At 36.4% G+C, this 25,599-nt stretch overlaps 1 protein-coding gene and 2 long non-coding RNA genes across 4 annotated transcripts; all 3 read right to left on the bottom strand.

The window, feature by feature from the left end:
- Positions 1 to 612: 612 nt before the first annotated feature.
- REF6 (relative of early flowering 6) lies at positions 613 to 9,669 on the bottom strand. The gene is made up of 7 exons (XM_086654128.1): positions 8,462 to 9,669; positions 6,792 to 6,870; positions 6,601 to 6,668; positions 4,671 to 4,821; positions 3,462 to 4,174; positions 2,690 to 3,367; positions 613 to 2,460 (listed from the first exon to the last, which is right to left on the bottom strand). The coding sequence occupies exons 1-7, from the start codon at positions 9,318 to 9,320 to the stop codon at positions 845 to 847; spliced, it is 4,164 nt and encodes a 1,387-aa protein (XP_086510254.1). The 5' UTR covers positions 9,321 to 9,669; the 3' UTR covers positions 613 to 844.
- A 6,341-nt stretch (positions 9,670 to 16,010) lies between these two features.
- LOC147567507 (uncharacterized) lies at positions 16,011 to 16,893 on the bottom strand. The gene is made up of 2 exons (XR_015237729.1): positions 16,642 to 16,893; positions 16,011 to 16,314 (listed from the first exon to the last, which is right to left on the bottom strand). It is a non-coding gene; the product is annotated as an uncharacterized LOC147567507 (long non-coding RNA).
- A 4,504-nt stretch (positions 16,894 to 21,397) lies between these two features.
- Positions 21,398 to 24,258, bottom strand: LOC147567508 (uncharacterized). 2 transcript variants are annotated; one of them, XR_015237736.1, is made up of 4 exons: positions 23,821 to 24,258; positions 23,425 to 23,509; positions 21,775 to 22,913; positions 21,398 to 21,659 (listed from the first exon to the last, which is right to left on the bottom strand). It is a non-coding gene; the product is annotated as an uncharacterized LOC147567508 (long non-coding RNA). The 2 variants fall into 2 exon arrangements; XR_015237734.1 differs by lacking the exons at positions 23,425 to 23,509; positions 23,821 to 24,258 and having other exon boundaries at positions 21,775 to 21,992; positions 22,696 to 23,034.
- Between the last annotated feature and the right edge of the window lie 1,341 nt (positions 24,259 to 25,599).

The raw sequence follows: 25,599 nt of genomic DNA on the forward strand, positions 1-25,599 counted from the left end.
ACTTACTCTGAGTTCCAAATGCAGTGGAAGTGGTTTTGCTGTGGTTGAGTTCAAGAATGTATATGCTTCGACGGCGATAAACTTTTGAGAATGTTGCAGTTTACATTCTTCGAAATAGCTGCACAGTGCACAGTTTATGCGATTAACTACAGAGAGAGAATGGAGCGTAAAAGCTTTGATGATTATTTGTTTCTTTAACTTAGATTTTCCTTCTTCATCTTGTGATTATCCTTCTCCTGTGCTTGTATCAAGTTCATGTCTTCTTTACTTCTTAATATATGTACCTGTAGGAGGAATGGCAAAGTAATAGACACAAATGAATATGAAAGTTGATGCTTCCTTGCTTTTCTTTACTGAGTATTGTGATTTTTATCGATTTTGATGAAGATTATGAGCATGGAGACGAAATCATTTTCACAAAAAATAGGAAAAACTCAACCCTAGATTTTTCAATGTATAGAAGTTTAGAATCTCTTTCTTCACCTTAAGTATTCGGATTTAAGGTAAAGATGATCAATCACTCTCAATAATTGATATGAATAAAAACATCAATAGTCAGAATTATACTCAAATCGGTGATCAACAATTCATCATCAAAAATAGATCAGAGAATGAAAGAAGAAACAGTTTGTTTGGAATTTGAAGCAGTTGCAATGGGTTTTCAAATGTAAACTCAATGGCCCTCCTCAATAAGCCTGTGAGTCGAACAGATAACGAAGTTTTAAAGAAGATAAACTTTGGGCTAATCCTTCCCTCTATCAATTGGGAATGAACAATTTGATCAGCCACAGTTAATTCACAACCACACAACACTATCCTTTCCTTTTTCTGCATGCATTTCAGTCTATCCCCTTTTCTTCACTGAATGACCAGTCTTCCGTTTGTGACGACTAAAATCCGACACGAACCTGAATGTCTGGCCGCAACCTGGTTCATGGCAATGATAAGGCCTTGCACCAGTATGCACCCTCAAGTGCTCGGTCCGAGCCCAAGCCCACTTAAAACTCATCTTGCACCCTTTCCATGGACACTTCAAGGGCCTATCATCCATGTGAACCTTCCTGTGCTGCACTAAGTATTTGTGAGAGAAAAACTTCTTTCCACACCCCTTAACAGGACATATATTCTTCTTGTGCAACATGAATTCTTGCTTTGTGTTGAATCCCATTGTGCATCCATCCATATCACACTGATATTCTGCTTCTGCATCCTTCCATTCTACTTCATTCTTACTAGTATCTGAATTCTTTGCTTTTACGTTCTTGGTTATTTTCCCACTCGCTGCTTTCCCTTTCCCTTTTCCTTTTCCTTTCCCTTTCCCTTTTACTGCTACTTCTTCCTCAGACGGCTTCGAAATTTTCCTTCTTCTGAGTCGCGTGCTAGGACCACCTTCATCAGTCTCATCTTTTATATTTGAGTCATATTGCCTACTGCCCCAATAGCTTCCGCGTGGTGTCTCATGTTTCATTTGTTTGTTTCTAAGTTTCCTTGCAAATCGTTGAGGGGAATCATTTGAAAGGGAATCTTCAGCACTCTCAACTTCGACTTCAACTGGGCTTTCCGGCTCCAGCTGGTGGGCCTTCGGTCTCCAAGTGGCCCTCATCTGTTTGCTTCTAAATTTCGTCCCACGTCTTAGAGGGGAATCATTTGCAGGGGAATCTTCAGCTGCCTCAACTTCGATTTCTACTTCATCTGGGCTTTCTGGCTCCGGATAGCAGGCCTTTGGTCTCCTGGTTGCCCTCATCTGTTTGCTTCTAAGTTTCGTCCCACGCCTTAGAGGGGAATCATTTGCACGGGAATCTTCAGCTGTCTCAATTTCGACTTCCACTTCAACCGGGCTTTCCAGCTGAGCAATCTCCGGGCTATTGGTTGCCCACTTTTCTGATTTTCTTTTCCTCTTCTGGGCAGACTTCCTATCTGCAATAGTTGCTGAACCTCGGAAAGAATTGTTCTTTGAAACCACTAGTTGTTCAGTTAAGTTGCCGGTGTTCGGTTTTCTCTCCAGCTTCATACTTGTTGGGGCTTGGAAGGTTATCGACTGATCTTCTTTGTTTTCCCTCTGAAGTAGATAAGGATGAACCTGATGGGTCATCCAGACCTTCCCGCACCATCTACTTGCAAGAACTGTTTTCTTCTGCTTTACCCCCATCGAAGAGTATACTGATTTTGTGGGGGAGTTGGCTGGAGAATTCAAACCAAACGCCTTGTATATAACTGAATTATATGGCATCTGCTTACGGTAGAGAGGTGATTGGCTGAGACTAGCACTGAAATAGAGATTGATGCCTAGCTTTACTGCCCAGTCTCCACTATCAGGTATGGCTTCCTCATCATTCAAAGCCGATTGAGTTCTCTCTATATCTTCATTGCTGGCTTCTCTGAACTGAATACCCTTCCAGCAATAATCTACTCGCATTTCTATTGCCAACGATTTCGCCTCAGTTTGAACTTTCGGGTAGTCTGAAAGAGAAAAAAACGGGGCGTAAAGTAATGAATCATAAGGAAGATATATAGATATAGAATCTTGATATAATGAAGGTAGCAACAGTACTTACTGAAGTTATTAATAAGACTTAGAGAACTCAAAAATGTAAGAGTTACGACTTAGGAGAAATGAACAGCTGAAGATAAGGTAAGATAAAAAATATAAGAATGAAAATTTATTTGGGTGAAAGATATCGATGTTTACCTGGATGACAAACGAGTAGCAAATCTGCTCCACCTAGCCGTCTAAGATGCTTTTCTGCCTCCACGGCATGCTCAAGACAGAAAATATGCTTTCTAATAGAACTGTCATCAGGTTTTTGCAAAATCGACTTGTTTCTGTTATTAATCGGTATCTCAAACTCTGAATGCTTGCTTGTTTCACCAAAATGAGGTTCACTACTTGAAAGACCCCGAGTCGAGTAAGAGTGCACAGAGTGATCTGTCAATCCATATTCTACTCCTTCCATCTCCAAATGACTTTGATGTACTTTAGCTGATGTATTATTGATCTTTCCGGTATCTCTACATGAACCCAGAGCTTCTTGACCTTTAACCGTGATATTGCAACTTCTCCAGCTTCGAGTCCAACCAGAAGCATGAATTGAATCATCAGATACAAATCCGCTTCTTTGATCTAGTGGTGAAGAGTCTCTTCTATTGCTTTCATCAGCACTCACATCCTCAGAGTCCGATGAGTTCCCATAAGCAAAAGCTAGTAGATCAAGAGATGTAATGCCTTTGTTGGCTCCAGTATCTGAAACCACTTCTACCTTTTTATCTGGAACCACTTCTTCGCTATTATCTGCAACTTGGACTTGGTACTCACCAGATTGGACAGGTACATCATATAGCCCATCTTGGTTACTTTTTTGTATCCTTCCTACAAAAACAAAAAACATGTATAGGTGAGTCAAAAAGTTTGTTTCATCAATGAATCAGTGACATAAGAACAAATCCTCACTCATGGATCCTACCAGGTGAGTTGGTTATCTCAAGATTATTGTCTTCCTCGTCAGCACGGTAGTATTCATCATTATCTAGTCCAGAATCAACAGTGAAATCGTCCAAGAAACCGTGTTCAGCAGACATTAAGTATCTAGCAGTGGCTTCCTTGGGTTGGATAACAGCTGCACATGCAAAGCACAAAATTCCACACGAGACACATGAAAACAGTCCTTGCCCTAACAATCCAGCACCCTGAGAAGTACTTTCTCTCTCATTATCAATCTCTCCTGTCACGGAAGTTGAAGTGCACGAATCAGCATTACCAGATTGACCTGTTCTGCTTGAAGATGATGAATGCCTGTTCCCTTCGAACATAGAACCAGTTTTTCTTTTCGATGAATTGAAACTAGTATAAGACCTAACGTTAACGTCTCTTTCTCCAATATCATCAGAAAGTGAAACTTTCGAGGGTTCCAGTACTTCCTTGTCGCTGCATAAACCAAGCGACAACCTGGGCCTTGTTTTGGGTCCAAGTCGCAACATATCTGAACACAGAGACTTTTCTGAAGGATCTTTTGGGAGAACAACACATGAAGATCCTTGTGCAAGAAGAAGATGAAGTAGTTCATTATTTTGCATCATATCCTTCAGAAACAGATCTTTAATTATGGGATCCCCTTCACCCCTTTTCTTATCTTTTAGTCTTGAGCTTCGTGGCTCATTACTAATGCTTGCGGGTATACTGCAGACAGAAAATAAAGATTGTCGTCTTCAGGAACACCTTGTCCAACCTCAGTTATCAATATAAATCCACTTTAACACGTACATACAGAGGTAAAGATAATCCTTTAACTTTCTGAAAAGAAATGCGACCATAAAACTATGTCTATTTCACCCATTTTTGAACCATAGGTTCACAGGTCATTTTGCTAAAAAACTCTCCGACATGATATGTAGCATATACTCATGGTACCAAGATTATATTAACATATACTTTGTTAGCTAAGAGGCGATACACGAGATATTCAGATATATTGGCGAAACATCAGATATTTTTGCTCATTAGTGAGGGAGGATAAACGATATATTGTGGATCAACTACATAGTTTAATAGAACAAGTAATATATGACTATGTAAAGTTAACACGAATTTAGGTGGTCGAATTTTAACAAACTTTTTCGTTATGCATCTTAATGAGAATTTATTTGAAACCCTTGAAGAGAGAGGAAGATCAAACCTTGAACATAGTGTCAGTGCTGTTGCATATAGAAGCTGTAAATGAGACACCATTGGTGGATAATTTATTGAAGCCCTACGAATTGCAGCTTCTTTCGCAACCCTCAACCATTCAGGTGTGGCAATATTTGCTGCCTCTCCACAATTAAATCCTATGGTACAGATTCAAATTAACTAAATTAGCATTTCAGCCAGTAGAAACACAACTCTTAATTACAGCGCAACATGTCTAAGTTTTTAGTATATCATGCAAGGTGAAATTTTCTACTAGAATCGCGTCATGATTTGATTAAAATGGAATTTTGACCTATCAAAATAAGGCATAAGAATTCTCACCAAAAACATAACTAAAAAAGAAAGGGATTTCAAATCAATATGATACCTCAATTATTGCCAAAGGTTTTACTAAATCAGAATAGTAGTAAATGTAACATGACATAGAAGGACAAAAACACCCCATGTATGAAATTCGGTAGATGTGATTCGCCTCAGAGGCGATACCGTCTGTTTCATCTCGATGCGGAAAAGTTCTACACTGATTCTTTCTATATAAATGTGGTCTCATTTTTTTTCTTCTAAAAGAATTAGTGTACACCTTTCACGCATCGAGGCGCGCGCGTCAAGGCGGCGCTTCGCTTTTTTGGAGCAAACCACCTTGGAAAGGCGTTTTTTCAACATTTCAACACAGACCAATAAGAGCGAGTCATAAGACATCTGCAAAGCAGCAAAAGCCTCTCTATACATCACATGGAAGAATGAGAATATCTTTTCACTGGGTCCAAAATAAAAGGCAAATCACTGTGAAGTGACGATTATATAGAAAGAAGTAGCTTCAGAAGACAATCGACTACTTATGGTTGCACAGTCGGAGGGGAATAAACAGGCAGATGGAAGTTTTTAAAGGATTGGTGTCCTATGCAGTCGGAAACGGGGCTCGAATTAATTTTGCAAAAGATTAAAGGTGTTGTCCTTAGCTTCTACGTGAAACTTGTCCTTCTATGTTTGCTACTTCTGTGAAAATGGCCATTAGCTTTAGAGTGCTATTCACTTAATGAGGTTCGAGTTGGGATCCCAAGAAGGAATATTAATGATCGGGAAGTTGATGACACGACAAATGGTATACATGTGCTTGATGTAGACATATAGTCTCATTCCCGCTGAGTCAAAATAGGAGTGTCTCGATTAAGGATGTGGAAGGAAAGATTATTAGTAAAATCTTGTTACGAGGCATCGGCGGGTGGTATTAGTGGGCCCTTCATTACACGTACAATGTATTTGGAAGGCGGAGATACCATTGAAGGCTAATTTCTTTTTGTAGATGGCTTGCCTTAAGAAAATTCCTAACGAGGATAAACTACGGAACCAGTGGTTATTATGGTGAATTGATGCATTCTGCGTAGGAAAAATGAGGAGTCTATTAAACATCTTGTCCATCATTGCACAAGTTCTAGAAAATTTTGGATTCTTTTAGCTAATGCTAGTGGGGTGGTTTTGACAACTCCTAATACAACACTGTCAGATGTAGAAACAGAGCTATTATGAAGGGAGAAAGGGTGGATTTCGATAATATCATAATGGTGATTTCTTGTTACTCTACTTTTTAACATAAAGAACTGGAGACACTCAATCTCTTACATCGATATTATTTTAAATTTCGAGCTATGTTTGGAACATTGTAACATTATAGTTTTTGGTTTTGGCTTTAAGATTGTGCTTTATACTTGCAGATTTCCATTAAGACAATCATTCTCTCTTGTTAAAAAAGAGAGAATTATTTTTTCAGTTACAAATATAACTTTGACTCTAAGCTAAGTTACATATACATACATACATACACAAATACGTATATAACACCGTCCAAACTACATGTGCAAGTCTACACAATAACTAACATGATAAGCAAAAATAATGTCAAGTGAAGAATGTCTAACCATGGCTAAACCCTGAGTGATAGGCTCTTGGGAAAGTGACTACGAACTCTCCAACATTTTGCACCAATCTGATTTGATGACAAACAATATAGGAAAAAAAAAGCAGATTTAGCATATAAGTAACCAAAAGATTAACTTTGAAAGGAACCACAAACTCCAAGCATGTTCTTATAACAATATATAGAAATCACCTGCAACAAGGAATTCCTGCACCAATAAATACTTCAGGGGACATGACCGTCGTCTTCTCACCAAGGGTCGAAAAAGTTACTGCATTAAGTTGCAACTTATTAGAATTCAAAAATGATAACAACGGACAGAAGTACAGACAAAAGAAATAAACATAAGTAACATCACCAAGCAGAAAAACAATGTAGAGAATAGGAAAAGAAAACATGGAAAGTACAACCATAGACAGCACATCAGATGATTGATACTGCAGTACAAGGGTTATTTTGGAGAAGAAGTTAAACGTACATCCACTCCGTACGACCCAGACAGTATTTGCTCTTAGCAAGAATCTAGAAAATATCTTTGCTTGATATTTTGGCTATCAAGAAACTCCGTTCCAAAAGAAGAAATGCATCAAGATTCCAGGTAGACATCACAGCTCAACTAATATGAACACTATAGCAGCAAGAGGAATGATATTTAGCACTTCTCCTGTCTATTTCTTCCACACCTACGATCGCTATTTGATCATTTGCTCACGTCATTTCATGTGGGATAGTTCTGACTTCTCTATAATCTTCACCCAGGTTTCCCGCTTCTCATTATATCCAAGCAAGTCCTGCCCATCATTTTCTACTCAAACAACTTTTTTTTCCAAACAAAACAGCGAACCGCTAAAATAATAGCCAAAACCAGTAAGTGCATGACTTAACCTTAGCACATTTCCACCAGAAGAGTTGGATTACAAGTTCAGCAAATTTCCACCAGTTCTCAACTAAAGCATTTCCTAACTTGTTCACCCTAAAGGATAAAGATCTTATCCGTCATCCCCAGAAGAGTTTTTAGTTGGCAACTTGCACCAGCTATACAACCCCCCCCCCCCCCCCCCCCCCCCCCCCCCCCCCCCCCCTCTCTCTCTCTCTCCATCACTACCAATAGCACTCACTTTTTCTCATCCCAAACATCCGAAATGAAGTAACTGGAAGAATCCTCTCTGACCTGAGACAACTAATACCATCTCTTCAGCTTGTCATACCATACAAACCAGTAATCCGATCCATCCACTTCCAGAGACGTTACCAAGAATCATAAAGCATTTATCAAAAAGAATTCATGCTTTTCTGGTGGAAGCCCAAAAATTGGTCCTTTTAGAAGGCACCAGTCCTCGTCTATCATATCACAATCCGCAGAAGCAATAGACAAGATCTGTCAACTAAAGTTTCTGCTCATTTTGAGCCTATTCTTTCAACACTTACTAAACTTAACAATTTAGCTTGTGAAAAGGAGCATGAACTACGCACACGCTAATTACGGACATTAACTAACATGACATAAACACATAATCCTCGATGGAAACTCTAGTTTCCATATAATACAGGAGGCAACCCTTTATCTCCAAAATAAACTTTTCTCTCCCCTCACCTGTATATATAAGTAAACCCAAGTCTGGAAATGCTACTTAATGCTGGAAAGCTCAAAACCGACAATACAAAAACGCATACGGGTGATCCACTCAGATAGGGAAAAAAAAGTCACTAACAATGAAAACATAGAGAGAGTAATTGAAAGCAGAGAAGTTCCTTCTGTAGTAATGCAGAAAACCGACTAAATGCAACAATCAAAGTATAATCCTAGAACATAGAAAACATAAACAGAGGACAATTTTTATTAATTTGAGTAATCAACTCACCAAGAGGATTGACCTCTCCTCCATATCCTTGAACTCTAACCACATCTTCGAATGCGACTGCTGCATCCCTCGGTACACCATACCAAGTCTTCCCTGCCCCCATATGCAAATAGTTCAAGCTATGCAAGTCATGATCTTCAACATGCCAAGCAAACCAACTAAATAACATAGCTATATACACCATTGGAGAAGTAACCCCACGAATTTCCTCCTTCATGAATCTCAACAATGAACCTTTCGATCTTGAAACACCTCTCATATTCCACACAGTTTCTCCAACTGTTGATGCTTCCCCTGCTTCTCTCAATTTCTTCTCATTAATAGGCACGAAAGCTGAACCAGGCATGTCATTTGCATACTCGACAGTAAATGCTTTCTCTGAATTAGCCTTCCAGAAAAGGGTTTCAATTTCAAGTGGTGAAAACCCTTTTTTCCCAACTTTCTTCAAATGGATTTTCTCAAATTGCTTTGCTTTTGCCTCAAATTGCTGAACTGTGTAAACTTCACCACTCTGCCAAACTGGTTTTTGAACAGGGCGTGGCTTCCTAGGACCGTACCCGATCTGTTGGCGCCTAGTAGTGAATGTGGGCGGAGATTTTGACTTTGGTTTAGGGTTTCTAGCGGCCAAAGAACGATTAAGGTTTGTAATCGCAGTTTTCTTTGATGGTGGTGAAACCGGAGGAATGATCTTACAGATTCCATATTGTGAAGCTTCTTTCTCAATCTTGAGAATGTAAGAAATTGGGTCTTGAAATTCTTCTAGGGTTGGTTGATATTCTGGGGCTAGAGGTAATGTTTTTAGCCATACAGGGACCTCTGGAGATGACTCTGCTACTACTGCTTGTACTGTTGTCGCCATGAATAGATTAAAAAAAAAAATTACAGAAACAAATTCTTCACTTGCACATCTCAGATCGATAACATAGAGAAGAAGAGGGAGATTGAGGGTTATAGAGAGGGAGAGAGATAAATTTTCTAGGGTTTACGGTTTCTTTCTCGCTCTGTTTTATTTCTCTTCACTTCTTACTCTGTATAAACAGAGGAAGGGAAAAAATGAGGGCAAGTGGGTGCGGGAGAACAGAGAGAGAAATATGAGAAATTTTTTTTTCTCTCTGACAAGTTTTGGAAATCGATTTCATTTCTATTTGCCCATTAATAGTTTTCTACTTTAGCAAAAAGATTTTTATATTCTTGTCAAGTGTTGGCCTAAGGATTGTATTTTTTTCTATAAATAATATTTTACGGATTTATTTCGATAATGAAATAAAGTTAATTTCATTGGTGATACTTGTTTTTTTTTTAAGCAAGTGATACTTGTTTACAAAATTACATGACAGATGAAAAAGATATACGTAATTATATTTAGGTGTTGTTTGACAACATACTTTTGGTTGCACTAAGAGTATGTTCGACTCAAAAAAATTATTAAAAATATATTTAACAAAATTATTACTTATAAAAAAAAATGTCAAAAAATTAGTTTGGTAATGTAGTTTACTTATCTATTTTGTTTTTATTTTTCTCATAAAGATACTTGCTTCTAACTAGTTTTATTTATGATTTCAACAATCAGCTTGTGGAAGATGTGGTGTTGATATTAGTAGTAGAGTCTTGAAGGTACGGTGATGGAAGTATGCGGGTGGTTGTGATGTGAGTGAGGTATGGTGCCGATGGAGATATAGTGGTATGGTTAGGGTGGTGGTGGAGGAATGACGGTGGCGACGGCAGTGGTGGTGGTAGAGGGATGATGGTGGTCGAGGTACAATGGTTGTTGTGATGTAATTGTCCAATTGAGGTATGGTGGTGGCAGAGGTATGCTTGTAGGGGTATGGCGGTGGTGGGGGTATGATGATGACGACGGTGGTGGTGAAATGATGGTGATGATGGTGATGGTGGTGGTGGTGGTGGAGGTATGGGGATGGTCGTGGATATATAGGGATGGTGTTGGTTGAGTCGTTGAGGTATGATGATAGTGGATGTATGGTGGTGGTGGAGGTGGATGTATGGTGGTGGTGGAGGTGGATGTATGGTGGTGGTGAAGGTGGTTAAGATACAGTGGTGGTGGTGGTTGAGATGCGGTGCTAGTGGTGGTTGAGATGTGGTGCTGGTGGTTGGGGTGTATGGTGGTGGTGATAATGATAGAGGTATGGTGGTGGTGGTGGTACAAAGATGGTGTTAAGGTGTGGGAGTGGTTGAACAATGGTGGTGGTGGAGGTGCAGTGGTTCTTGTGGTGGTGGTACAATGGTGGGGTGGAAGTTTAGTTGTGGTGGTGGAGCACAGATAAACAAAAAAGGGAAATTGGTAAAGTAAAATTTATGCATATGTTGAACAATAGTTACTTTTTTTTTTCAAATCCGAACAATAGTTTCAAAAGCTAAAAGAAAGTCAAATTTTAACTTAAGTGAAGTTGAAAATTTACACGTTACCCAACTAACTTTTTTGCTTTTCTACTAAGCAAAACAAGTAACTTATTTTAGTGTTGCCAAATGACATCTCAGTTTGTATTTTGAACTTTTCACCTTCCGTTAGTACGAGAAGATTTTCAACATACCATATTAATCACGATGTAAAAGAGTTTCAACATACCATATTAATCACGATGATATTAATCACGGAAGATTTTCACCTTCCATTACACTAGAAGATTTGTATCCTGTTATCTTATTTTTTTTCTTATTGCCTAAAGAATTTATTAGAGTACAAGAGTTTCAACATACCATATTAATCACGATGATATTATGCGTTTGTAAATAAAGAACTTGTTACTTATTAAAAACGTTAATCTATGTATTTGGATTTTTATTCTCACAATTGACATTAATTTTAATGTGATATCAGCTTAACTTGTTTCACGATATAACTCTTGTGAAGAGTTTTCAGATACAATGGAATAAGGAAGAGGTTATTTTGAGGTGATCTGAACTTTTCACCTTCCGTTACTACTAAAAGATTTAACTGAAAATCTTAATCAGACCCAAATTTTTGATAATTTTTCTACTTAGAGTTTAGAATAATATAATGGCACCCCAAGTCAATCTTTTGTAAAATATTGCTAATTAAGCCATGTCATAAACTACAAAACAAATATGTACAAAGAAATAAAAAGGCCATGCTTCCACCACGGGATTATCTTCCTTAATGTGTTTTATAAAGTTTTCATTCATAGAGGTTATTAGTTAAGTGATCTTTGAAATAATTGTTTTCTTTCCGTTATATCAGAAATTGGAATGGTAAGAGAATTGACCATGAAGCACAAAACTTATTCCTTACACTATGTGGGGCTCCTACACTAATTAGAGATTAGAAAATCAATATCTTTAAAAAAAGAAATTAAGAGATCTAGTTCAATCTATTACTCAAAATAGATCAAAATGACTAGGACAAAATAAATGTTCATCGATGATGATTTTGACTACCATATGGACAAAAGCTTAGTGGGATAGAATTAATAAGGACAAAGTAAGTGATCGTAAAATTTAAATTTTGTTACTTTAATGTGTCCACTAACTCCATACATCCATTCAATATACCCATCGAAATTGGGCCGAAGACTAAATTTTTTTTTTAGTTAAACAGACAGGTTTAAATTTTTTTGTAACTTCATACATCCATTCAATACACCCATCAGGAAATTGGGCTGAAGACCCAATTTTAAATTTTTTTTAGTTAAAAAGACAAGTTAAAACTTTTTTTTGTTAAAAACCCAAATTTTGTTTTTCTTTTTTTTTTTTGGTTAAAAACTCAGATAATTGTATATTGTTTGGTTAAACACCCAATATTTTTTACAAGTTGCAAGGCGTTGCAAAGGTGTTGCAAGCCGCTCCAAAGCTATTGCAAAACAGTTGTAAAGTTATCGCAAGGCGCTGCAAAGCTGTTGCAAGATGCTGCAAAGCTGTTGCAAGGTGCTGCAAAGATGTCGCAAGGCACTCAAAGATGTCGCAAAGCACTGCAAAGCTGTTGCAAGATGCTGCAAATGTTGGGTTTTAGACCCTTCTACTAGTGTTTATAGCGGAATTAAGACATCTAATGTCTACACTAGTATTCCCAGGATCACATGCATAAACCTATGATAATCATTAATTAAAACTAGAAAGATAAATACCTTGTTCGCTAGTTTTCCCTCGAACCTTTCCAATTGCTTATGAGAAGATCAAGAGCTTCAAGTGTAGCTCCTCTACTTGGGACACGAGCAAACAATTTGATCTCCCACCTTGTTGTATAGCTAGCACACCAATGGTGGTTGAAAAGAAGAACTCCTTTCTTCTTGACTAGATAGATAGTTAATGGGAATTAGCTCACTTTCTCCTCTCTACTTGATGTGGTAGAGTAAGAAAGCTTAGAGAGAAATTCCACACCTTATTCTCTGCCCTAAGAGTGTTTATATAGAACCCTAATAAGAATCCACCTCCTTTTAGGTTTCCTAAAACACCCTTTAGAATAAGATTTAGGGAAATAGTCGAAAATAGCAACTATTGGTATTTTCTCAATTCCCCAAGGAGGAGGTGTCCAAACACCACGAAAATTGGCAGATATAATTTTTATTATATCAGCAACTAACCCTCCAAAATTCAGCCCAATCCGAGTCCTAGAAGTACCCGAACCGGTCTAGGTCCAAAAACCCTGTTTTTGGCCTTTTTGTACTATCTTTGCCTAATTCCTTTTTAGGCCTATGAGATATGTTTATGGGACACTCCCATGATTATATCTCACTCCCACTAGTCATATCCAAGATCAATTTGTCACTCTTATGTGTAACCCGTTGTAGGATCCGATCGAAGTTAGCCGCGAATTACTTCGTAATTCGACGATCGTAGTTGGTCTCTAGCTACAACTCTACGATCCCTAAATCAATCGGACTTGATGATCTTCCACATCAATTGTCCTATCCGACAAATTGTTCGCATTGTCACCTTGGTCGAAGGACATCTCCTTCAACTCCTTCAGCAAAGATGTCGCAAGGCACTCAAAGATGTCGCAAAGCACTGCAAAGCTGTCGCAAATTAAAAAGTACTCAGGGAGCTGAAGACTAAATAAATTTGACTAATCCTTTTTAACCATAGTCCAAATTTTTAGGGAATTTTAGTCAAATTTCCCTAAATTTATCTTATAACTCTACGCATGTGCTTAATTTAGACAAATACAATACATTACAAGTAAGGTTGTGTATAATATAGTATACATTAAATTATTGACGAAATCAAACTCGTACTATGAAGTTTATAATGATCGTTTCAAGGCCTCAATTTCCTAGTGAATTTTTTTTGATACACAAGCAACATAACAATTAAGTAATTAGACTCTTAGATAATCAAAGAAAACATAATGAATATTAGAGATGATACTCAAAACATGCAGAACTAAGATTTCATGTGAGAATGCGCTAACATAAAACTTTTTGTTTTTGATGAAAGGCTAACATAAAACTTGAAATCTTGTTAGATAAGCATTTGGATTTGAATTTAGTTTGTTATTTGTTTGTATAAGATAAATCTTTTGAGAAAGTTTGATGCTCCTTGAGACATTTTTGTGGTGCTCTTGGAGAGTTTCTTGGTGATACATTAAAAGCAATTTAAAGTGGACTCCTTTTGGAGGAATTTAGCCACGTTTTTAGGCTGCCTTTGCCACGCTTTTGGAGCTGCCCTTGATAAAGCTCGAGTTTTTTTGGCTTTTGCATGCCATTCGGCCAAGCTCGAGCTTTTGGGAGTTTTAGGTGTTTGCACGCCCTTCTGGCAAGCTCGAGCTTTTGAGTTATTCTGGCTTTTCCACGCCCTTCGGTCAAGTTCGAGATTTTGAGTTTTTTTTTTTGCTTTCGCTTTTCGTCCATGTTTTTGTTGTCGTCTCTTTGACCATGCTATTAGGGGCACCATTCCGCCACGCTATTTGGGGTACACTTTTGTTATGTTATTTGGGCTACTCTTACGCCACATTGTCTGGGATAACCTTTTGCCATGTTGTATGGGCTACTCTTTCGTAATGTTATCTGGTCCAGTCTTTAGTGACGCTGTAAGGCTACCCTTTTGCCATGGTGTCTAGGTTACTCTTTCACTACGTTGTGTAGGCTACCCTTTCACCATGATGTCTAGGCTACCTTTCGCCACGTTGTTCGGGTACTATTTCGCGACATGTAGGTAAGGCTACCCTTTTCGCAGTATGTTGTAGGCTACCCTAGCTGTGTGGGCTACCATTTGTGGAATGTTCTCGTCGTTATGTGGGCTACCCTTTGCGGCACGCTGTGTGGGCTACCCTTTGCGACACGTAGTGTAGGCGCTCTTTTGCGGCATTTTGTGTGGGATCCCCTTTCGCCACGTAGTGTAGGATACTCTTTTGCGGCATGTTTTGTAGGATCCCCTTTCGCTACGTAGTGTAGGCTACTCTTTTAGACTACTTAAGGTCACATTCTTTTTCCAACTTTATGCCACGGTACATATCTTTCCTTTAGGCTACACAGTATTTTATTCATGGTTTTGGGATCACTTTGGCCACAATTTATAGGGCGCTTAAGGACATGCTTTTGGGAACCTTTGGTAGAACTAAAAAAATCTTTTATCTCGTCTGAAATGACCTCTACAAAAATTTTGCACTACGCCTCTGAGTTGTTAGCCACGGCCTGGTTAGTTCTTAGTCTTCTAGATAGTTCTCACTGTACATGGACCAATTCTACTATACTTGGTTATTTGTTTTGAAATTTACGTGCTATTAGATGTCTCCTACTGTCCAAGATATTATTATAGGACGTTTCAGATGTGTCCCGATATCTAAGGTATCGGTTTGGGACGCAATACCACAAATATCAGAGACATTTGAAGACATGTAAAAAAGAATCGCTTAAATTGGGGTAAAATTTCTTTAAAAAAACACTTTTGAATATCTTGATTAAGAAAGAGTATAATGATAGTAATTAGCAATGATAATGATGATGACGATGATGATGATAATAACAATAATAATAAATGTATTATTTTGATAGAATTTGATATGCGTTATTTTATGATAAAAAAAAATTTACTTTAGTAATAACTGTTCTTATATATAATATCTTTTATAAGAATAATGCCAGTACCAATGATGAGTTGTTTTGAAATTTTATTACTAAATATTTTGTTTGTAGACTTAATGAATCTCTTGAAACATCTACTGATATTGTGAAATGTCGTAAAAGAAAATGGCTATTACACATTCTATATATCTATGACTCCGATGCCTTGAAATATACACTAATATTGTGAAATATCGTGAAAGATGTTTACGTATACTTTGTCTGGATGTTTGTGAATGTTCATAAATATCTCAATTCAATACACTCTGCTATAGTGTTCTTATAGATGTGAACATTATCCCTTGGAGTTATACCGAAACACCTTACTAGGGGTGGGAATCAGGCGGGTTCAGTCGGGCTCGGGCACTACTAGTTGTCGGGCGGATCGGGTCGGACAGATTCACCCAATTGAGGGCCCGTAGCCCGTCCGAGCCCGCCTGCCCGAGCGGGCTCCATCGGACTCGGGCCGGACGGGCCCGGGTAATTTACTTATTTAAAAAAAAAACCAATTATTTAGAAACCCTAGATTATCAAAGGGTCCAAAAAAACGAAATTACATTGCTTTCAAAAAGAAAAAGGAAATTACATAACCCAACAATAATTCCTTTTTTGTTATTTTAATATTATGCCTCTATTAGTGAGATACTTAACCCAAAAACAACAGATCCTCATCAATTAACATAAAAGGAAATTTACAAAATTTACATAAACAAACATTAGTACACCACAAAAATAAACTTAAAAATAGAAACAAAAAATCAAATGACAAAGAACAATTGCATTTTCCAAATCTTGTCCAAACATTCCAACTTTCATCTGCAAAAAAATGGTGCAAGAAAAAAAGAAGTTAATACCAATATATGAATCATACAAGTTTCCATCATCAACACCATGAAAAAAATTATAGATCCACATCATAATATAAATCTCATATGTTTCAGATAAATTACATCATAACCATCAACTAAATTACATATATTCACATCAGATCCGTTATAGAATCCAGATTTGTTTCATAGTTTTTACATCATAAAAAAAAGATCTAGAATAGAGATCATACCAAAAAAATTCACAAAATACACATCATAAACAGAGATCTTATTTATAATCTTCATCTAGAGAAAACAAGGGTAGTTTCCATACCGTTTTTCTCCGTCTCTTTCGTACTTCTTCTTTTGATCTTCATCCAAAGATGGAAAGCATCCGAGTCAAATACTATCTCTATCTCAAAGAGACCTTAGAATCTTGATGTTCTTATTTTGAAGGTTTTTCTCCCTATCCTTCTTCTCCAAATCCATCTTTTCCTTAGTCCTCCTTCACTTTCTAGTTCGACCTCTCTATATGATTCTTATTCAGAAGTTTTTTTTTCTCTCTCTCTAAAAAACCCTAAGGGATAATGAAGCTGAAGTAAAAAATTTGGGTTAAATACCAAGTACTCTAACCCTAAAACTAATGGGAAAACGTGAGGGACATGATCCGTTGGATTAAAGGAATAATAAAGTCGGGCGGTTGTCGGGCAGTCTATAGACGGGCTCTCGAGCGGGTGTAATGGGCCGAAACTCAGGTAGAAGGCTCTACCCGAGTCCCGACCGCTTGAACCCGAGTTTTCGGGCCGGGTAAGCCCGAGTCGGGCTCCCTCCGGACTACGAGTCCTCACGGACCGTGCGGATAGGGCCGGGTTTCGGATTCTCGGACCGTTTTCCCAGCCCTACACCTTACCATTAAGGTAGGTCCTCTTCATTAATTATTTACATACGTGAAGTACATCAACTATTTTTTCCCATGATTTGAGGTAGAGTTGAGCAACCCATGTGTTTTTCACCTATTTCTTTAGTTGGAGTGGATGGGACTGTGCTCGTTTGGTTATTGGAATCTATCTTCCCAGAGAAAAAAGTGCATTGTACTTATAAACGTAATCCTCTTTTTTTTAGCAGGGTAAAAAGCTTGTCTCCCTCTAGTTACTGTTATTGATTTGCGATTTTGTTCTACTATTGATTTGTGAATTGATTTATCAGTTGCGGTTATCTGTTCGGGTTGCACTCAGTTTGTGGACTAAAAAATAACCCACAATTTTAAGACTTCAAAACAAGTTTGTAACAAAGGCTTGATAGCTGAATTGTGTTAAATAACACTTATACCCCCCCATGAATTAGAAATATTCTCATATTTAAATATTTTACGACCACCACCACAAGTACACACCAGCTAGACTGCCGCCACTACCACCACCATATACATCACCACCACACGAGGAAGATTGGTATATCCTCGCCTGATCTAGTGGGGGTTTACCTTTGACGATCTAACTCAAATTAATTCTATCACAAATAACTTTTGCGATGTAACTTTGACCACACCACATGAGATTAGTTTGCATTAAGTTTATATACATCTAACTTAAATTAATTATCCACGAGCAAAGTGATCCAAAAAATTATAATTGGTGGTACAATTTTATTTCATGTCTGGATGAGCGTCGTGACATTTTCATCTTTACAAATGAATCCTAACATCAATTTGGTCTGGAGAGACAAAAATGAAACTACGTGAAATTGACAGAAATATTGTCTTCATTGCAACCATAAATTGTGATTTACTAGGAACTTAAGGCCTTGAAACGATCATTAGATACTTCATACTACGAGTTTGATTTCGTCAATAAATTTAAGGATTTTTGAGTTTAAGGTCCAAAAATAGAGGTGGTAATTAGTTATATATCCACTCCTAAATTAATAAGTAATATAAAATCAAAATAAACAGAAATTGGAAAATAATTCCGAAAATTTACTATTTAGTGGGCCCCATGGATCAACCCATTTATTTCCTCCCATTTTTACCCTTTCATAAATATATATTTAACTATTGGTAAACCAAAGGTTTCTAATGGTTGAGTTAATACATTTATTCTTTCCATAAATATTAAGAGAAATTCTTATGGTGGATATTTATTGTCAATATTTATTTCCAAAACTTATATTTGTCTAAAGTAACTTACCAAAACAATCGTGATTTATCTAAAACGAGCTCCTCTCTGTCTCTAACTCTATGTTCTTCGAACTTGAGAAATTGCGAATTTGGCTTTTTATCTCTACCTCGATATTTGCGTCTCTAAAACATATTTTACTTTGGAAATCATCAAGGAAATTGTATATATGTCTATTAAACTTAGAATCTTGTTTAAAAGTTAATTATAACAACAAACTTAAAATGTAGCACTTTTTCGTACACAGTGAATTTTGAAATCTCTATCACTATAATCTTGTTCTCCTACAAACAAATATAATCTGAATTTGTTTTTGCTACATTTTCAGTATTTTACTAGCATTTTCTTGATTCTATTAGCATCTGTTATGAATATGTTAGAAGTAGGTTAATAATCATTTTATTTTATTGATTCTAACAACATTCTTATATATAACAGAATTCTCAATTTTTTTCTAGCATTTTATTTATTTTAAAAATTCAATAATATACTTACAAAAATAAATTCTTCTGAAATTAGGATTACATCTCTCTAGCATCTTATTGATTTTAACATCATTCTAAAAATTTTATTTAAGAAGATGAACCATTTTTTTCTCTACAATTTCTTTGATTCTCCTGCAATTATTATATTTGTCTAGCATCTAATTGATTCTAACAAAGTTTTTCTGAAATTATATTATGTTAACCAAATTTTTAATATTTCTCTAGCATTTCACTGATTCTCCTGCACATGTTTTAAATTACGTTTCTCTAGCATTTCATTGGTTCTCCTACAATACTTATATTTCTTTAGCATCTTATTTATTATAATACAATTCTCCTGAAATTATATTATGTTAACCAAATCTGTATTAAAAAATGTTATAACTAAAAGCTTGGTCATTCGGATAAACAGAAAAGGAAACTTTTGTTGTGGAAGGAAATTTCTTTGTTTTTTTAGATAATGATTTAATAAAAATTTAATTTGAGTTATTTTTTTTAACTTAAGACAGGTTAGGTAGTAATAAAAAAATCAAAGGTTAAACATGTAATTTACTCTAAGTAGATTTATTTTCTATTTCAGAATATCTTTGGGCTCTAGACCCATTGATCATTCAATTTTGGACTTAAAACCCATCCTCCCTTTACTTTTTCCTTATTAATTTTGTCCCACTAAGCTGATGTCTATGTGGTTGTCGAAATCATTATCTATGAACATTTATTTTGTCCTCTTCATATTGATCTATTTTGTGTAATAGATAATTTTGGTATAAAACTGAAAACTATATAAAAATTTCAGTACAAAAAAGTTAAAAATATAAGAGGTATTCATGCTCACAAAGTCTAATTTGATTTGTATTAGTTAAAAATATAAGGTTGAATTTTCCCCAAAACCATGAAACCCCTAGAATATTTAGAACCTCATTAAATACAACTAAAACTTAAGGAATTAGTAAGGTGCCAACAACAGTAAGTTAGGGCGCTAATAAAACCACCCTAAGAAGATAATATAAATGCCACTTATGGGAGTCGAACCCGTATCCGTTGATGCGATAGACGTGCTTATCTCCGCTAGACCAAACCCATTACAAGTATATCACTTCAGTTATCCTTATTTAATATTGAGAATTTGTCATTGAGCCCCTATTTGGTGGGGGCCCAGGGCAGACACCCCCCTCCCTTCAAAACACGGGGCTTAAATCGATATGAAGAGAGAATCGTGAATCTGACCTCTTGATCAAAGGAAGTTCATCAAACTCTTCTTCTCAACTTTTCTAACATCATCATCTCTTCTTAATGCTTCTATAATTTGAAGATTTAAAGTGAAATCTACTAATCTTGGATTCTTCATCAGTTCATCTTCTATTTTGTTCATAAAAAAAATCAACTAATCAAGGGATTCAACTTTTAAGGCTTTTTATCTACTATCTAGTTAGGTTATTAATGTTTATTCCCTCTTCTTTTTTATTCTGGTTAAAGCTTCTAATGCTTCAATGTTGAGTATTTTGGGTATTATTATTTAGGTTACTGATTTGATCTTTCAGGTGGATTATTGATTTTCATTAATTCATTGTCCATTACTTATTTTTAGGGTTCCTGATTTTGATAAATTGAGATATTAATTTAGATTATTTGAGTGATTGGTTTTGTTGGTGGATACCTTATTTTGATGGTAACTTTAGGCCTTTATGAGTTTCGGGGATATTTGATTTTTACACAAAACTTTTACCAAATAAATATGATTTTTTTTTGTAACTTTAGATAGTATGAATTCATTTAAATTTGTTTTGTTTTGATGTTGATTTAACTTTAGGCTAAAATGCCCGAAGATCCTCAAGTACCCAAGAGAGAAAAAAACTCTATATTCGTTTTTTACTTCGACAAAGAAAACAATAAAAATGATTTAGAACCTTTACCTTCTATACCTAACATTAAAAATTTAGTTGTTGATGGACAACCTTCTTTGAATGCTTTAGAAGAAGAAGATAATGCTACATCTTTTATACGTGATTCTAGATTGCGCCTTTAAATTTGGAAACATCCTATTAACAAACAAGATGAGCTTTGACGTGCATATCTTAATGCGGGACCTTATCAACTTATCCTTCAAATTAGTGTACAGTCTAAGGAACTAGTGAAGAAAAATCAGCTAAGGCTCAAGGCGTCTATTGACTGTTTACAATATCTTGCCTATTAAACATGTTCGTTTAGGGGTCACGATGAACAATGGCGGATCTAGAATTTAATTTTAGCGGGGGTTAAATTTAGTTCAACTTAAAATTAGGATTTCGATGAAAATCAACAGATGCTAACAAAGTTTTTCAAGAGTATCTTAATCTACTACAAGTGTATAGTACATTAATTTTTATTTAAAAATGACAAACAAGAAAGTAACATTATATTTCCTTTTATATGAATTAAATTGATTGCATAATATAGGCTTAGAATCGTTAAGTTCAAATTGATTGTATAAATATACAATTTAAGTATAATATATAATAGTAGAGTCTACATCTTTCATTCTTTGGAATGCATCAAAGAGCTAAATATACGATCTCTGAAAGTTAGAGAGATAAGCATGAGCTAAACATTCCAAATTAATTTTTTCTCTCTATACCGTGTCGGTGCTTGCTCAAATCCACTGCATGATTCCTCATTTGCGTAGAAGCTAAAGACATCTTAATCATGGGTAGATGCTGCAAATTTATAGCAACACATATTATAAGTACTTAAGAGGTACATTACAAATGGACAAACTTTGCAACTTTATGAAACTACCATCTCCAAATCCAAAGTAGAGTATTAAGTTACCCTCGTTGAAAGCAGATAACGTTTTTCTAATAACATACATTGCTTGCTCATGGGGATTTTTAGCGTCTCCAATGCGATGCAAGCATTGTTTGCTGAATGACCTTATACCTAGACCCAGAAACTTGGATAGGAAAGACCTGTCCACTTGCTTCTTGTGAGATAGATTCCGACAATTAGATTAAAAGACTTGAAACAGCTTGTGGAAGAGCTTGAGTAACCTGCAAAAATAAGATTATGTACAATCAGATTATAAAGTCAGTGTCATTTATGAAATAAATAACAAACAAAATAACTGGGAAAGTTAAAAAATGTATTTTGTGAAATAACTAACAAACAATGATGGATATTCTAAATAAGAATTCTATGAAGTTGTAACAGGTAGTAATAATAGTCAACCCAATGAGAATGTAAATAAGTTTAGCATAGAAAAAGATCACCATATAAGATATGTTTTAGACTAATCCAGGTTCTAGAGAGTTACGGGTTAGTGGCGTCAAATAAGAGATAAACCAAAAAAGTTAGGACTCGCCCTCGGTGAAAATGTAACGTTGACTGGGGTGATTGCAGTTTTTGAATGCAAAACCTTTACAGGGTAGTAGCCAAGCATAATCCCTGCCAAACTCAATGCAACCCTTGCACCATCGAAATAAGCATGTAGCGAAGAGAAGAAATCAAGTTTAAATGTAACACCATGTCGGAAATTCTTAAAAACTCAAACAAACCAAGAAAAGTAAATGGAAGTATAAAGGTTGCAAGAGATACCATCATCAATAAACTCGATAAAAGCAAAACGGATAACAGAGTTTGGATCACGACAAATGCAACATCAATAACCTTCAGCCAGAAACAGAATTTGTTCTTACAAAATAAGGATTCGTACCAAGATTACTGACAAATTACCTAATAAATCACTTATATTACCTGCCCACAGTTAATGAAAAGGGTAGCAAGTTGTTCTTCGCTATCTTGGTTCCAACTTCCAAACAAATAAAAAAGTTAGCTAGTTGCGCAAGTGGATAATGGAACCAAATGTAAGTAAAGCATGGAAATAACACAATCCTTCTAATTACTTGGTGATCAAGCTCAAATACATACACGGTCCTTCTAATTATCTCTTCTCGTTGAGTCATACTCGGCTACTACCTAGTAATATTCTTCTTCTGAAAAAGAAAATAAAACTAAAGCATAAAGGTTGCAAGAGATACCATCATCAATAAACTCGATAAAAGCAAAACGGATAACAGAGTTTGGATCACCACAAATGCAACATCAACAACCTAACTCCAGAAATTTGTTCTTAAAAATGCAACACCCATAGTTGATGAAAAAGGCAGCAAATTGTTCTTCAGTACCTTGGTTCCAAGTTCCAAGCAAAAAGAAAGACAGCTAGTTGCGCAAGTTGATAAAGGAACAACACAAAATACAGATCAGATACGTACATGTCCCTGTAATTATCTCTTCTCGTTGGGCCACCATACTCGATCTCTCCCGCCTCCCTTGGCTAGTAATATTCTTCTTCTGAAAAGAAAATAAACGTAAAGCACATAAATAACAGTACACACCCAGATTTTCAACCAAAAAATGTTCAAGAAGTCATTATTTCATCATACCCTTGTATTAGTAAATTGAAGTGTCCATCACCAAGAGTACTTTGCATCAGAAAATTGTTAAGGTAAAAAGCAGCACACCAACTGATCTCTGATTAGATAGTGAAGCCGAAAGAAAATTTCAAATCCTAGATATTGGGAAGATGTTCGTACATTTAGGGTAATCTATATAAGCACAAACAACCCTAAGAGACTTTGTATAGGTCAATTTTTTCTTGACAAAACCCTAATAATTACTGAATAGAAGCAGCAAAAACCCTCTACAAATCCTAAGTGACTTTTTCTTGATAAAGACCTAAATTACTAACTTGATAAAAGTAGCAAAACCCTCTACAAATAGACTTTTTCTTGATAAAACCCTAAATTACTAACTTGGTAGAAGCAACAGAAACCCTGTACACATCCTAAGAGACTTTTACTTGATAAAACCCTAAATTACTAACTAAGTAGAAGCAGCAAAAACCCTCTACAAATCCTAAGTGACTTTTTCTTGATAAAACCCTAAATTACTAACTTGATAGAAGTAGCAAAACCCTCTACAAATAGACTTTTTCTTGATAAAACCCTAAATTACTAACTTCGTAGAAGCAGCAGAAACCCTGTACACATCCTAAGAGACTTTTACTTGATAAAACCGTAAATTACTAACTAAGTAGAAGCAGCAAAAACCCTCAAATCTAGCAATTTGATAAAAAAGAAGAAAATGATAAGATAGAAAATAGTTAGAAAGAGAGAGAGAGAGAGAAAGTGATTTACAAAGAGAATACTTACGGGTTTGTGTGGTGTGATGAGATGAAATTTTGAGGAACATGAGAGATGCTAGAGGAGATTGAGAGAAACACTCCATTTCAAAGATTAGCAAGCGGGAAAGAGGAGGGTAAAGTTACTTCATTTCAGTGGAGACGGGAGAGGAAGGTAAAATCACAATGGCATCTTTTCAAAGATGCTCCCTTTTTCCCTCTTTCCTCTACAACCCTCGGATCATTTGTTCTTCTAATCCCAATCACTAAACTTCGAAAAGATAGATCTGGACCGTCTTTTATATATGGGCGAAGATAAATCTGGACCATTGGGAGGAGGGAAAAAGATACCCTCCTCCCTTATTATATAGATTATATAGATATTAAGGTAATTTTGATCACAAAAAATGAAATATATTTCTTGATGACTTCCTTTAGTTTAATGAGCTAAAGTCAATTACAATTAGTTAGGGGTGCAAACTATATTACAAATGACTGTTGAGGGGCAAAATAAAAATTCCAACTGTAGACGGTCAAAAACCTACGGGTCGGAAAGTCTAACAGGCAACGGGTTAACGATCATAAGTCTTGATGGCTCGGGTCGAATGCTGCGGGAACCGGCTACGTGACGAAAGGACCTGGAAACAAAAAGAAGACAAAAGATGGTGAAGCCTCTGGGACACCGGGATGGTGCCGGCCTAAGGGGGCTCCGACGGTCAAGTTAGTTACTTGGTTAACTAAAATAAAGAAAGTCAAAATGAGCAATAAAGAGGTAACCATCATCAGAGTACTCAGGTGCTTCGACTCGTAAAGTTGTCGGAAGAGATCTCTACGGGAAGAATACACTTTTTGTATGTTCGGGAGCAGCAAGGATGGTGATAACAGTATCATGGTGATAACCTCCTGGCTGTAAGTTCATCTTGCAGCAAGGTTCTGGTCGTAAAATGATGATGCGGTAAGACGATCTTCGTAAATGGATGGTATTGGTACTTCTAGCACTTTAGTGCTGGATCTTAGATCGTTTAGTGCTTAACTCCCAACTTCTAAGATGATTGGTCAGAGTTTTTGGGAGGATGGGAAGCTTTTGCGAGATGATTATCAGATAATAAGTGAGAAGAGAGGAGATGAGAAGCTAGAGTACTATTGTCGAGAATTCGATGATCTAGTTTGTGCGTTACCTCCTCTATTTATAGTGTCAGAGAGGAGGTCGACTTGATGACAACCAACTGGTAACGAAAGTATTTATTCCGCAATGGTTGCTCGTGGGAGGTGATCAAGAGATAAGGATAAGAGATTTGATCTTATTGCGCTAACCTTTTCTTAGGGACGGCTAGGATGTTACGCCGTGTGAATGATAGCCTACTGGCTAGTAATGCTCATAATCATGGTGTTTATACAAAACACGTGGCGTTCTGATGATTGCAGATTGTGCAATCTGGCCGTGTGATGGCATCGTAGGTGTAGGTAGTAATCGCATG

The sequence above is a fragment of the Eschscholzia californica genome, unplaced genomic scaffold (assembly GCF_041429995.1).
Source record: "Eschscholzia californica isolate CP2 unplaced genomic scaffold, dmEscCali1.0.p SCAF_1, whole genome shotgun sequence".
Taxonomy (NCBI): Eukaryota; Viridiplantae; Streptophyta; class Magnoliopsida; order Ranunculales; family Papaveraceae; genus Eschscholzia; species Eschscholzia californica.